General features: G+C 40.4%; 1 protein-coding gene across 10 annotated transcripts in view; it reads right to left on the reverse strand.

Annotated features, from left to right (window-relative positions):
- NCOA7 (nuclear receptor coactivator 7) overlaps nt 1-15,608 on the reverse strand; it is a 98,217-nt gene that overhangs the window by 7,910 nt on the left and 74,699 nt on the right. For 7 of the 10 annotated variants that reach the window (XM_042795621.1, XM_032998107.2, XM_032998109.2 and 4 more), the window contains 4 exons: nt 15,155-15,339; nt 12,679-13,739; nt 10,971-11,139; nt 1,879-2,026 (listed from right to left, as the gene is read on the reverse strand). In XM_042795621.1, coding sequence (XP_042651555.1) covers nt 1,879-2,026; nt 10,971-11,139; nt 12,679-13,739; nt 15,155-15,339 — 1,563 coding nt within the window. Of the gene's footprint in view, nt 1-319; nt 851-1,878; nt 2,027-10,970; nt 11,140-12,678; nt 13,740-15,154; nt 15,340-15,608 lie in introns of those variants that run through there. The other 3 variants (XM_042795623.1, XM_042795624.1, XM_032998116.2) reach the window with 3 other exon arrangements.

Consider the following 15,608-nt stretch of genomic DNA (forward strand, 5'->3'; position numbering starts at 1 on the left):
CTTCACTGCATAGATACCTTTCAGTCTGTAACTGAAGTACACATCTGAATGAAGTTCAAAGCCAACAAATGCAAGAAAAGGGATCTGCAAGATCAGATATTTACAGACCACGCAAAAGCAGAAACAGATTAAAAGAATCAATCACTACAGAAACTGGATCTACAAAATCTTTTAAAGATTTTATGGGACTGAGAAAACAAGCTACCTGGGGTGGAAATACCCCATTAAAATTGATCTGAGTAGGGAGCACATTTTTTCAGTAGGACAGAAGTACTCTATCAGATCCATGCTGTTCAAACAGGGACACAGTTCAACATACCTCCACAAAAGGTTCCTCCTGGTTTGGTCTGGCACAGTAAAGAATTCGAATATTCAAAGGCATTTGTTTCCCTTTCATCATCTACCAGTTTATTTTGCAGTATCCACTACACTTCCCTGCTCTAGTGGCAAGAGCTCTTTCCCACAAGCATGACAGACAGCTACTCCCCGTGGCAAGCTGTGATAAAATTGCTTATATGCTTCTCTACAATAATACTTTCTGTTTCCTCACAAGGGAGAGTGAAACTTTCACAGTAATCATGCCCAAATTTGGACTTTCCATAGAGACTTCCTGGCAGACCTACTTTAAATTTGTAAAGCCTGAATATATTGCAAATAAAAGAGACACACCTTTAGAAGCAGTTTCCAGCTAATTCTTCTTCCAATACATATTTAAATAAAACAATGAGACACAAGCTCCCAGTGTGGCCAGATCTCTCCCACCTCTGTTCTTCCAGCCACTGGCCCTCCTTCGTTTTGGTTTTATGAAAATGGCATGCAAATAACTGAACAGTGAAATCTAGTGCAATATATGACTGTGCTCAGCTCTGAGCGAAACAAAGAATTAATATTCTTCCCCCTCCCCGCCCCCCCCCCCCCCCAATCTTGCAGTTCACAAAACAGCAACATTAAGAAACTACAAAATTGTAAAAATAAAAGCTATTTGGAATTAGAGATGATGCTACATTTCAAATAACAAGCCCCACTCCCAAGCTCCACTTTTGAACAGGACAACATAATTTGAACACAGAAATGCTAAAAAAAAAAGAGGGCAGTAGAATTTTAAAAGCAAGTTTATGTTTAAGACAAATAATCAGGTGACTTTTTAAATCACCATCAAGATACTTCCCATTTAGGGATTTATCTTTTTTTTTTTTTTGATTTATCCCTGATCCTTAGCACAGCAAGTGCTTCAGCGTTCAGAAATTCAGAAATACCATTAAAAAATGTGTGTGAGCTTATTTCCCTTAGAAACTAGGCTTTATATGCACAAGAGACAGACAGATAACAAACACAGGCATGCCAGGTAGTTAAAACAGATTGCAAAAGCCCCCGTATGAAAAAGCTAAAGTCTGAGGATAAAACTTAGCCATCTTGCAAACAATATTCAGACAGAATAGCTGCATACACCTGAGAAGCAAGGGTCTGGCACACCACCACACACCAACCCATTTCAACCAGCGCACAGGAGTCTGTGTTGGTGTTTACGTATACATACACATTTTGGAGATTTTATTGTAGCATATAAATACAATACAAATTTAGGAACACTGACAACATACATCTGTATAGTTTTGCAAAAGGCTATCATCACATAACCAGAATATTTACATAACTCCCGCTGGTTGCACACCAGAGTTTGCCTGCACTTTCTAGGGAGAGAAAAAAAGGAGGACTAAAGGAGTATTTGTGAGACAGGTAGGAGGAGACTTCTATACGAAGAAGCAAGCATTATAAAGAAACACCATAAAAATAATCAAAAGAGCAAGTGTTGAGACTCTTAATAGAGGATGCACACTTGATATGCACGTGCTTCACGTAAAGGCAGAAAGCACTCACCTCCCAGCTTTTAGTAGTGGGCTCACTGAAGAAGTTGTCTATCATGTCAAGCTCCTCCTTTTCTACCACGACAAAACCTTGCTCTTTGGCATCTTTCCCATATATTTCTGGTGACCACTGAACAAAAAACGTGTACAAGTGATCCACCCTGTAGACAGAAGAGGAGGATACAACTGTTCAGTGCTCCATGAATACAACACTGTCACGTAGTACAGAGGTTTCGCCCAATGACAAAGAAGGGACAACCACACAAACAGGATGCCCGTGTTCTTCCACCCTCACATACCACACAAAGCAACAGGTCCCTCCACCTGGCAGCCTGAAGTACTTCAGGGTTTCCCCGCTTTCACTCCCCACAACGTATTTTTCTCCACCCTTTGCTATACACACTGCTCAAGCATCATGGTAAAACTAAGCGGCTTGTCTAGTCCCACACAATTCATATTAAGAAGTCAAACTGATTGGTATCAGGTCATACTCCCAAAAGTTAAGTCCATAAAAAATTTCACTTATTCAGTTTGACCTCCTGCATAAAACAAGCCAGAACCAGTAAAGTCTACACCATATTTCTAGCTGCCCTCTAAAAGTTATAGAGACTAACCATGAAACAATTCTTCATTCTGTTAGTATAATGAAAATAAGCAGTTACAGACAGCTTTGCTAATGATACAGTACCAGCAGTGTATGCACTTCCATAAACGTACTCAGCTCTCAATCACTCTTTTAAAATATATTTTCTTTGACAACATCCATAACAAACAGTGAACCAATTTCTGAAAGAGGCATTTATGTAATATACTAAAATGAACACAAGCAATTTCAAACAGGGATACTATAGTGGATCCACTGTACAAAAAGTTGAATTGCCAGCCAAAAAAAAAAAAAAAAAATCAAACCCTAATTAAAGAGGTCAGATAGAAAGATAGTAAGTACTTATGACACTGGATCTTTCTTCAGTTATTCACTAGATAGTTTTGTCTAGCAATTCCTTGATTAATACAAAGCAAGAAAAGTCTTAGAGAAATTTAGACATTTTCCCCCTATATTTCAAGTTACTTGGATTTATATATGTGCACAAATAATCTTAAAACCCCATTTCATCACTGTTGGATTCTGTTCAGGTTCACTAGTATAATTCCAGAGATTTTTCCAATCGAGTCTACATTTTTTGTTCTTCACTCCTACCAATGAGAGCTAGAGTCTGATGTTGGTTCTAACTGCATAAACTGACAGCCCTGAAATTGTTGCCTGCTCATGTTAGCCACACTAATTCAGTCAACGTGAGATATTTGGAGGGGCTTGACTCACTTTAGCCTCAAGAAATTTGAATCAAATTTCCACTGCCCTCAGAAAGAATAAAGGATTGACTTTGCTTCATCCTGGAAATGTCCTCTTAATCGTGAAAAAGGAACAAATTTGCATTGCCATCAGTTTTTTCTCTGCTCCTTTGCACATTCACAAATGCTTCTGTGCTGCGTGGCTAACCAATGTTCTAGCGGAGTTCAATTTTTTGTTATCAAATAAGAACTGTGCCTGTGAAACGTTTTTAATAGATACTATCACATACAGTTCTAGTACAATTGTCCTAAATTTGTGAACACCCAACACTAGTTCCTGAGGCATCAGCAACCTCCCTTCATCAAGAACAAGTAAGGTAGCTAATGTTGGTATAAAAGCAAAAATTTTAGCTGCTCTTCATTCCTCTGCAGCAACATACACACCCACATGAGATCAAGGTAGTACTGTGCAAACAATCAGTCTTTGTGAGAGTTCTCGCAAATGATTGCCCGGTAAAAGCTAAAAGAGGGTCACACTCCCATCGCCAAGGGTTGCCCTTTTCTTTGTGAGAAGCCACGCGATTGCTTACAAGTTTGCATAGATCTAAAACCAGTGAACTATGGAAGACACTTCTAAAAGCTGTACCATCTCATTTTAGTCACGACCTTTTCTTCTAACTGCGGAACTTTTCCCACATCAATAGGTGCCACTCAGCATGCCCCGTTCCTCTTCACTTGCTCACAGAGGCTTCAGAAAGAGCAGCATGAGCATCTCTTCACTAACTAATGTGAGTTTTAACTGAAAGAGACATTTAACTTGAGCACTGTGTATTTTATATGCAGCAGTCCTAGTCTGGAAAGCTAACTACTTAATTCCTACAAATTCCTATTGAGGAACAATAAAACTAGTGGTTGCTGCTGTCTGGCCAAGATCAGTTTGAAAGCACGTTCATGCAGGTGGATGAGGAAAGCACCATACTCTCATCTTGGAATCGCAGAACATATTTAGGTTGTAGGGCACCTCTGGAGATCATCTAGGCCAACTTCTGTTTATAGTAGAGCTAACTTCCAAATTAGAGGATGTTGCAGAGTCTTGTCCATTTGCAGTTGTGAAAATCTCCAACACTACCATCTCTCCATGCAGCCTGTTCCATGCATAACCAGACTCATGTTTTTTTTCTCTTCTATCTAATCACAATTTCCTCTGATGCATGCAGCATATGATCCGAGGAGGGTCTGGCACCATCCTACTTTTTCTCTGCCTCCCTGCCTCCATCTGTTTTTAACCACACGTCCAAAAGGAAGAGGGAAATAACCACTTCCTCCAAGCTGTTGGCTATGCTCTTCCTTACGTGGGCCAGCAAGAAGTGAAGCCTTCAATACTGCAAAGACCTGCCACCAACTTATGTTGACTTTGTTCTCAACTGCCCCAGCTCCTTTTCTGCAGAGCTGCTCCCCAGGCTACCCTGCCACAGACTGCAGCACTGCAGGGGCTGCTCCACCCCAGGTTCACAACTTTGCATTTGCCTTTTCTGAACTTCCTGACACTTCTGTCAGCCCATTCCTCTGTGCTGAGGTCCCTCTGAATGGCAGCCCTGCCCTCTAGTGTATGAATACTCCCCAAATTTGGTGTCATCCCCTAAGATGACAAAGGTACATTCGGTCCCATGGTCCACATCCTTGATGAAGACACTGAACGGTATCAGTCCCCAAGGAATACCACTTGCATCTGGCTGCCACTCAGACTAGCTATCAGCCCTTTGAGCCTGATGGTCCAAGTCAGTCTTTCACCCACTTTGTAGTCTCCCCGTCCAGATCACGTCTCTCCAGTTTGGCTCTGAGGATACTATGGGAGATCGTGTTGAAAGCCTTACTAAGGTCATGGTAAACCAGGATCCTTTGCTCTCTCCTTGTTGACAGAGCTAGCCATCTCAAACAGAAGAGTTAACTGGTTGGTAGAAAAACAGTTTGCCCTTGGTAATTCTACAATTGCTGTTCCAGATTACTTCTTGCCCTCCGTGTGCCTGGAAAGAGCATCCGTAAGGACTTGCTTCATAATCTTCCCAGGGACTGAGGTGAAGCTGACTGCCCTGTGCTGCCACAGATCCTTCTCTATTTTTCTCATGATGGTCACAGCATTTGTCTTTCCAGTTATTGAGGACCTCTCCCAATGACCATAACCTCTCAAAGAATGATAGAAAGCAATCTTGCAAAAACATCAACCAACTTCCTCAGTACACTCAGAATATTTCCTGTCCGGCCTCATGGACCTGTGCATGCTCAGTTTAACTAAGTGTTTCATATCTAAGTTTTCCTCTACTTTGGACAGATGCTAAATGAATCCAGACGCTCCAGATTTAAGCAGCAGCAGCAGCATAAAATGAGAAATCGGTGACTGTAGAAGTGAGGTCATTCTGAAAGGGGATGGAGAGCATCCTTTCTCTGTTAGTAAGATTATAATATTATGCTATGTTGGTATTTCCAAGCTACCAAATGGAAAAAAAATTGAGACAATTTTTAAATTGAAAAACCACCGCTTGAGAAAGTCTCTTATAGTCAATTTGACAGCTGCAAGGAGATTTATCCAACAATTCAATAGCTGTTTTGGTGATGACATGCTTCTGAGTGTGTCATGCACTAACAGAGAAGCATCAACAAAACAAAGTACTTGGAAAGGAACAACTTCAGAAACCTGAAGTTAATCACCCCAGAAAGAAATTATTCAAAAGATGGTAACAGAGAACTTTAAAAACCAAACCAAACCAAAAAAACCAAACCAAAATAACAACCCCAAAAAACTAGCCTAGGAGACACAAATCAAAAACAAAAGGTGGAACACTGATTAAAGATGGAACCGCTCCCCGCTGTAGCCAGATTAAAAGGAAAGTGAATACGCTTACGAATATGTTTGTAGTAATACACAGAAGGCACAAAACAAAAGTAAAAAAAGTTGGTAGTGAAGGATATAAATTCAGTAGAAAACTAATTTTGGAAAGTAGAAAACATGACTTAAAGATCATGACAGCAAAGTGGTAAAATTAGTGTCAGACAAAAGCTTGGCGGAGTATTATGCCACTGCATTGCTTATTAAACCAGGCACAGTCAGCTGTGGGTGTGAACGCACCCAAACAGAGGAGCACACACTGGAGAACAGTGAGCAGGGGCTGTGCTTGCAGGATGGTGCTTTACCCTTGGCAGAAGGACCCTAGAGACCTGGGATAATGGCTCTGAATTTTGGAGCAAGAGCTCTGCACCAGCACGCTGATGACAATACTTGCTGCGATCCTTAAACATAATTAATTCCAACATTCAGTGGAAGGAATGAGACTGCGTTCAGTTTGGTGTTTTGACACTTGGGTGACTGCTGTGGGAATACTCTGCCCAACTCTTGTGCACCTTTCCCAAGTCACGCTCAAGTGTTGCAGCACAGACACGTAAAACCAGCTGCCATACAGCAAGAGGCAAAAAGAGTTATTTAGCTTATTGGAGCGACAGTTTGTGGTGGCCTACATTAAGAGGAACTAAATCCTGGTAGTACAGATACAACCACAACCAGGGAACATAAGCCAGAAAAATTAAAGTAGGTATATTGTACACCAAAAAAGAGCAAAGGCAATTATCAGTAAAACACACCAGACAACTTGTCAAGTTAAAGTTGATTCTTGAGGGGAAACCATAAATTATTTTTCTTCTAAAAGATATAATTTAATTTGGGAGGTCCCAAACTGACATCATCACCACCACCATATCTGTTGATATGGCAACATTATCTGAATTCTTTGAGGGCAGAGGCAAACTAGTTTTCCATAAATGTCTTCAGGTCAGTCACAGGCGCGAGGTGGGGTTACTTCCAAATTTGTGTGTTTGGGTGGTGGGGGAGGGTTTGTGCATCCTGTGATACATGTACAAAGGCTCCGAGTCCAACCACAGCTCCTGGACTAGAAACAGGAATTAATTTGGAGGAGTTCTACAAGTTTGTTATAAACATGCCTGACTAGATGCTGATCCTTCATGAATGCTACGAGGGCTAAGGTATCGTAAGCCCTCATGTACCTATATAAGCTTATCTAATCTTATATGCACCCTCATTAGAAGATACTAAGCTAAAGATACAAACAGGTTTTCATAGGTTTCATCTGTATAGTTTGATACCTTATCAGCAATCTAGGAATACTCTATTTGTAGGAGGCTAATTCAAAAGGAGTCTAAGCTTTATGCTACCTATTCCATTCCAATAGCAGGAGCATGGAATAGTGACCCTCAGCATCAGGACCATCTTAGTCATCGTCCTTTAATGCAAAGCCCTGCGTAAATGCACAGAAGCATCATGTAGGTATTGATTCCAGCTAGTTGTGCTACAAGTTCTTCCAGATCTCACCTTTACCCATACTAACTACGGAGTGTTATCCACTAGATACTAACAGGACAAGAAACATCTCTCTTTACAAAAGGAAACCCCACAGAAACAGTGAGAAAAACCAAACCAAAACTCACCCAACTCCCCCACCTGAACCAAAAAAATAGGGCAGGAAGCTAAGACTGAAAAAGAGAAGCAAGGCTCAACCCGTTACTTTTCCTCCTTGAAAATCTGCCTGCTCTTAAATAAGAAACTTCCAAAAAAGCAGATGCCCTCTGAGCAGCATGATCTCAGTGCAATGTCTTTACACCAATATCAATGCAAATTATACATTCATAAACCAAACCTGTCTGCCAAATTTATATTGTAGATAATCAATGAGATTTACTTTTTGACTGAGGAACTGACTAGTTGATACTAAAATGAGTAAATTATTTGTTAGGACACACGCCTATAATCAAAGAAATTCTGCATTACTCTTATCTGTCCCAGTGCACAACATTTTCCACTGCAAGACCTTGAGGAAATCTGCAACATAATTACTGACCTACTGCTACTCAAAATCCACTAAGGTGGAAAATCTATGTACCATTTAAACATAAATCCCTGTAGTAAGAGCATGCACAGACTTACCCTCTAATACTGTAAGCTATGCCCATTGCAAGACTTCTCAGCAAAAGAATCAACCTCTCTATTAGTGTCCAGAAGCATGGGTGCCTCTCTGCTCAGCTGAGCCCAACAAGAGGCAACCCTAGGCTGAGTAATCTGTATATAAGGCAACCCAGGGTGCCCATCTCCCCCGTCACGTGCTAAGGAGACTGCTGCTGTGATCAAGCAGGCAGCGCAAACCAGCTCTGTAGTCAGTGATTAACTCAGCCACGCTGTGCGGGTCACGGGGTGACACGCTGGGACACGCTCGGCACCCGGGAAGCCACGTACCATGAGAGAAAAACTACAACAGCCACAAAAGGCAGACGAGACTTAAGACTTGACGGCCTTTATAAAAAATATCAGCCTAACACCATTCTCTCTGTACTAATAATGATTCCAGAAGCTTCCAATAAAAAAAATATTAAAAAAAAAAAAAAAGGAAAAAAAAAATTAAAAATTTTAAAAGGTAAGTACGTCTCCTCCTGCAGTGTAGCTTTCCCACAGCCTGCCAAGGGCAGGAAAGCAGCAGCAGGCTGCGGATGGAAGAACAGCTCTGCTGGGAGAGGCAGGCTACAGGGCCGAGGCTGAAAATGGAGTCATTTTCACAACTGATAACAGAAGCTGTTTTAACAGCAAAGATTAAGAGACCATGGAAAAATGTAATTAAGTGCAAATCAGAGGAAGATTTCATTTACACAGTGATTACAGACATGCACACGAATTTCGATACACTCTCAATCCAGGTTTAGCTTGTGTTTGGTTTTTTTTTTGTTTGGTTGTTTGGTTGTTTGGTTTTGTTTTGTTTTGTTTTTTTTGTTTTGTGTTTTTTTTTTGTTTGTTTGCTTTTTAATTACTATGAAACATTAAGATACTGCATAAGCTACTGTGACTGCACTGAACACAAACTGTTTTATTTACGCTGCTTTATGGCCAATGAGATGAGAGTGATATTCTTGATACTTTCCTACATGAATATAAATTGTATTCCATATGTTTTTAAAAATGGCAAATTATTCTGGTACATTGTATCAAAAATACTTTGTAAAACTATGGTGAATGAATTACTGTCCATGGTACTTTCAAGACACAACACTGATAATCATAGACTGGTTCAAGAATATCACCAGTGGGTAGGAAGCGATGCATTTTGCTTTGGGAAGGCATCCGAGAGTTTAGAGAAAACACTGACTTGTGAGGCAAAGGCACGTCTTGTATTAATGCAAAGGAGGGGGTCTTGTGTTCAATTTTTGCCCCAAGTTCAACGTGGTCTTTTATGCATCTCCGTGGTCTTAAAACAGGCATGCACGAAGAGCACCAATACGACCCAATCTTTTACTACATTCACCACTAATCTTGATCAAGATCTGAAGAGCAGCCCTGACAGCGAAGATCTGGCCTGTCAGCCACAACAGCCAAGAGCTCCTGCAACAGCTCACGGCACAAATTACTTTTTCCTCATTCTGAAAACTGAAGTATAAACCAGTTATCAACACTTGAGCTTATTTATATATGGGTTAGTTCCCCTCACTATCCAGAAAATTTCTGCTTATAAAAAGACAAGTAGAAAAGCTGTTTTCAAAGTTTGTGGTAAGAAGCTTAATAGCTCTATCTCTTGCACAAAGCAATGATTAGAAACGACCACAGTTCAGCTCAGCAGCTTTATTCAACATTTAGATACACTATCCCCAAAGCAATAACTGACCTTGCGTTATATTACAGCATCACTCCAACTCCTTGAAGTATTTACTCACACTTCAACCTAGAGTTTCCTGAACCCACCCTTTTGCAATCCCTGAGGAGCCAAGGACCGGGTTCAGCAGATAGCAAGCAAACCAAAAGCTATCTTCAGCTACACTCCCAATGGCCACATTCCAGCTGGATTTAACCTCTCCCCCCTCCTCTACTGGGTCAGCAACTTCCACACTCTGGTCTGCTCAAAAGACTAATTTCTAAAATACAAGAAATAAACACTTAAATTAACACACATGCTCCAAACTTGTAAATAAAATTAAATATTCTAAAAATAAGAAAAAAAATTGTTCGCATCTTAAGGAGACACCTCTTTCCTTCCTGGTATCTAATACACCAGAAGTGTGATCACTGATTTCCCTATTTTGGTTCATCAACAGATCAGAGAATTGCTCTAGCTGCCTTCTATCAAGAAAAGGACCAGGGACTTGATTTCTCACAGCCAGTGCAAATTCTTGGGGTGATTTTTTTTTTTTTTTTTTTTTTTTTGGCTATAGTATTGTTTATGCATACCTACATACCTACCAGCAGACAAAAAATTTAAATGGATTTTATCATGAAGGAAGGGTCATTTTTTTATCAGCCTGAGGGCAGTAACAGCCACACCCATACAATTAGGGGTGTCTCCCTTCTCCACATGATGCCCTTTGCTCACGTGAAATACCGATTTTTTTAGCACCGGCACCTTAGTAGATTCCCTGCCTCTCTTGCCACTGCTTCCTTTTTGCCCCTTCCCTCACTTTCTAGACTACAGCCGAAACCTAGATCATCCCTCAGTGTTTTTATCCTGTGTTAGCTGCAAGTATATCCCTCTTTTCATCTTCCAAGTGGCACCTGACCCCTTCCTCCTTCCCACCGGGAGCCATATCGGACCAGCAACACACACTGCCTTATCTCTCTGGCATGCAATGCAATGAGGGCACCCGTCTGCTCATCTTGGCATCCTTGCTGCATTTCATACCTCGGACCACGTAGGTAAAGTCAGAAAGTCTAGAAAGCACTACACATTGAAAAAAATAAGAGACAAAGATGTTTTTGTGATATGCACTGCAGCTTACCTTTCCCGAGGAACAGCAAACCAGTACTCTGGTTGCTTTATCTTTTTACTGTACTGTTGAGACATGGTGGTACTCTGAGATGCAAAGGACTTTCTCATGGGCTTGCCTACTTTAATGCACAGAAACATTGGAGGAGTCTTGCTCTTTTCCTCTTTTGAAGGAAGCATATCTGAATGAGAGACGAAAGAAATGGGCTGCTTACAGGAGAGTACAAATACTGCAGCTGATCAAACATTGTCACAAAGATTAATAATCTTGTGCAAAGGAACACTCAGAGTCACCGTACAGAGAATTACACCTGACATGTCATTCAATAGCAAAACTGGTTTAATAAACCCTTCTTCATCCAAAACTGTGGCCATCTAGTCCCATTTCGTCACAACCTGTATCCCCCTCAGCTGTATAGCTATGTATAGAATAGCCCTGTAAAGCCAATCAGCAAGATGATCAGGCTGGGTAAAAACTAAAATACGAAGCAGGCAAGAAAAGGGGACAGTGTTTGACTGGGTCTAGAAAACCCATCCAGTCAAAGGGTAACCCTGTGTGCACACACAGACACATCCCTCCCAAAGCCCGATCAGTTCCTCAGCTCTGACAGTCAGACAGCCATACAAATACCTTCTGTCTGCACAAGACAGGGTCAAGCATAAGAGCAGTTTAAGTTCCTTAAATTGCTAGTGCGACAAAAAAATTGCGTATTAAACTATAGCCTCAATCACACTGAAGTTGCATCATTCATTTTAGGAGTATACATACAGCCATATTCCCCCCCCAAAATAAGAACAATCGCCAAATACAATTAGCAAGATATAAACCCTTCCAAAATAAAGGAGAAATCATTTTAAGAACAACTGTTTTTAAAGTAAAGACTTCCACTCTGATCATCCCTGCCTGACCTGATATGAACCAAGGGTATGTCCACTGGTTCTTTAAGCTACCAAGGGAGGAGCATCAGTGCTCCAGGATGGAGTAGTGCTTCGAGGCACTGGGCTGTAGTAGAAATCGTACTATGTGTACATGCTACCTAAACTGAGGTTTCATTTTGTTATATGCTTTCCAGTGACAGCCTGGGTTTTTTTTTTGTTGTTTTTGTTTGTTTGTTTGTTTGTTTGGTTTTTTTTTTGTTTTTTTTTTTTTTAATGATAACCCAACAACCCATCAGGACAAAATGATCAGTCAGTGAGACTCTACATATATTCCTATTTATTACTTCTTTAAGAGGGTTTCCACAGCATGAAAGACACTAGACAGATGCAAATAGTGCCGAGAATACTTTGGTACACCCCCCTTTACAGCAACACACTACTACTTTGGATACTACACTGACAGACTTCATTGAAGCAACAAAAATTACCAATACGGAGTGACAATTCCTAGGCCATGCAGTGTCCCTGTCAATACTGCAACTGGATGACATTTCACTGTCCTTCCTACGGCCAGTAAACAGAGGTGAAGATTATATAAACAGTGATCACCGAATATGGAAACAGCACACGAGCTACTTATCAAACTAGAACCTTAGGGAATCTGAAGGTATTTTTTATTTCTAAATAGCAGATAATATAAAAATATAATAGACAAGAGTGAAAAAAAAAAAAGACCGGGTATTATCGAAAGAGGAAATTTAGAGCAGAAGGCTATAAATTCAAAGGTTACCGTCATAATGCTGTCCAAGTCTCAGAGGAAACAAGGATAACCAGAGACCTACCTTCAATTGGCACTTGAATTTTCTGCAGCAGCCACAGTCTGATTTCTGATTGATTGTCTAACTGTGTTTCTTGACAGGTCTTGTCTATAGCTGGTACTAACGAAGAGTCCACAGACTCTTTCAGATCCTTTTCCTCTGCTGCTGCTGAGCTGATTTCTAATGAAGGTGCTTTCCTTTCAACACAGCAGGAATCAAGCTCCATACTTTTAACTGTATGGACTTCATTAGCTTGGGACTTTGAACAGCTAAGTGTAAGGTCTATGCCAATTGCTTTATTGTTTTCACCTTTCTGGATTTCAGCCTTGTGTAAGTCTTCAGATGACTGAGACCCATTCCCATCTTTATTGAGGTAAAATTCAATAAGTTTATCTTTCTCTAGCTCTTTCTTAGTGTCCAATGCAGTCTCCACCTTACCTGTCGGGGAACTGACACATTTGTTTACTTCTGGAATAACATCTTGCTTTTCACACAGCTCTAAGTCTAAGTCAGCTTTAGGTTCAACACTGTCCTTTTTTTCCAAGGAATCAACTGTCAAGTGCTCCTGGACTTCTGTAGTGGGTTTGGTTACCTGCTGCTTAGTTCTCCCCAACTCCCTGGGGTCAGCCAGCAAGCCTTCCATTACTGAGATTTTCCTGTCCAACCCTTTATCCATACGAGATGATGTCTTTTCCAGCTCAACGAAGCCATCTTTCCCTTCTCCCAAAAGCGATTTTTCTTTGGTTTTGATATCTGAAGCATTTTTTTCCCCGTCCTTGGCACATGGATCCGCAGCAAACTTTTCCAAATGTTCAGTGGTGGTGATGTTGTTAGGAAACTCCAGTGACTTGGATTTGATTGAGCCTGTACTCTCAGATGACTGAAGAACTTCAAAATCAGCAGATTTTTCCTTATCTGAAGGCTTTATCTGTTTGGCACCCAGAGCAACGGATGAATCCCCATTCTGCTGCCTCTTTTCCTTGCTAAGGGATTTGAATTTGCTGAAAGGATTGATATCTTTCTCAGAGGATAGGTCTTCCCATTCTCCTGGCCTGTACAGAGGACAAAGATCCTTTGGTATGTCACTGTCAAGGAAAATGATGGATGTACATAGGATGTTAAAAGCAAAATGGAAACAGAAAAAAAATGGAAAAGAAAAACTAAATAATATACCAACTTAAGGCTCTGAAACGTAATAAAAAATTACTTTCTCCAAAATAAACATACATCAGTGGAAGTAAGTGACTTTAAAGAAAACGGAGAAAAATGCAGAAAGAATAATACCGAAATAAAACGAGTAAACCATGTGGCAGAATATGCTACATGGGTGAAGAAATGGTACACATGTAATAACAACATGCAAGTCATCAGAAGTTCGGTAACCAAAAAACCACAGGACATGTATTTAGCTGCTGGAATTTCATTCATACCATATTAATATTGTTATTTCCCACACTTAACAATGAGTCAGCTTCTACAACCATACACGCTTCCCTCGTCAGTACAAATGTATTTTTGAGAAGAATGCAAATTGGAGATAAGTCATACCCTGTTGGAACATGTTTACTGCAGAACAGTAACAGGCAACAGAGTTGGGGTTTTTTTCCTTTTATTTTTCTCCATTACTCAAACGCACTGTTTGAATGCAGACTTCCCCAAAGATTTCTTTTTAAAGCAGGACAATCATAAAACATTTCAAAATGGAAAACTCTTAAAAACTTAACAGCATATAACTTGAGCTCTTCATTGCTGCTAAAAAGTCTGAGGTGACTGAGAATATAAGATTGCCAGCGCTTAAAAGTTACTGAGAAGTTACTAAACACTCTAGTAATAAGTGTAACGAATATCTGGAAAGTAGTTCTTGAAATGTGAAAATGGAGGGAAGTAAATGAATTTCACTGATCAAACAGGTGTTGCCTATAAGGACAAAACTCTGCTAGAACAAATACATAAGCAGTGCCTAGACTATGCATAAATGAAAGTAGCCCACCCCAGAAAGTCTATTATGTGCTATAAATATCAATGCATTTCTGGTTCTGAAGTGGAAGTATTCCACAGACTGGTATTTCTGTAAGTCCTGAAGATGGCTAAGGTGCTGTTATCTTCAAAATTTTAAAAGACACCTCTCAGAACAGTCCCGGTAACACAACAAATGGTCCACATCTAACCCCTCTCACTTCCACCAAAATAACCCTAGAGACAGGTCAGGGCAAGAGCCTGACTATGGCATGCCACCAGTGCTTTTAATTACAGGGTTTTACTGGTCTCCTTTGCATTTTGGTTCTCATATTTATGATCTATTTCTCTTTAATCTCACTGAAGTGTTTTAAAAGAAAATGGAAGAATAACACAAGTGAGTCATTCCTCTCTGCTGGCACCTTCCTCCTCTGATTTGTTTTATTCTGCTGCATTAAAACTCTCCCTCTGTTCCTTCCCCTCCTTTTCTATGACCCTTACTGAAAAATCTGTAAATGTAAGTTCAGGAAAGAACACTCCTTACGATGGCAATGCATCTTTAATCTTCATGTGAGAGATGTCATTGTAGAGAGCTATTGAGACAACCTCCTCCATGGGGCAGATGAGCCCATACTCTTCACAGCCATTCTCTATTACCAGAGGATCAGATTTATGCGGGTCAAACATGATATTGTTTGGAGTTACTATCATGACTCCTCCAACTACGCCCTAAAATAGGGAAAGGAAAAGTTAGCACATCGCACATCATTCACTTATTTGATACTGTATTTTAGGCTACTATACTAAAAAGAAACACCTCTCTGCTGCCTCTTTATACCCTGTCATGCAACATGTGCTGACAAAACATTTTGGTTTCCAATTGCATCAAGTCAGACATTGTAAGGACAGCAAAGAAAATAATTGCTTAGTAACATCCAAGTTCCTGGCTGATAAGGAAGAACATCTGAACTCTTCAACTTTCAGTGCTGGCTGCTACA

The sequence above is a fragment of the Tyto alba genome, unplaced genomic scaffold (genome assembly GCF_018691265.1).
Source record: "Tyto alba isolate M040663 unplaced genomic scaffold, T.alba_DEE_v4.0 Super-Scaffold_22, whole genome shotgun sequence".
Taxonomy (NCBI): domain Eukaryota; kingdom Metazoa; phylum Chordata; class Aves; order Strigiformes; family Tytonidae; genus Tyto; species Tyto alba.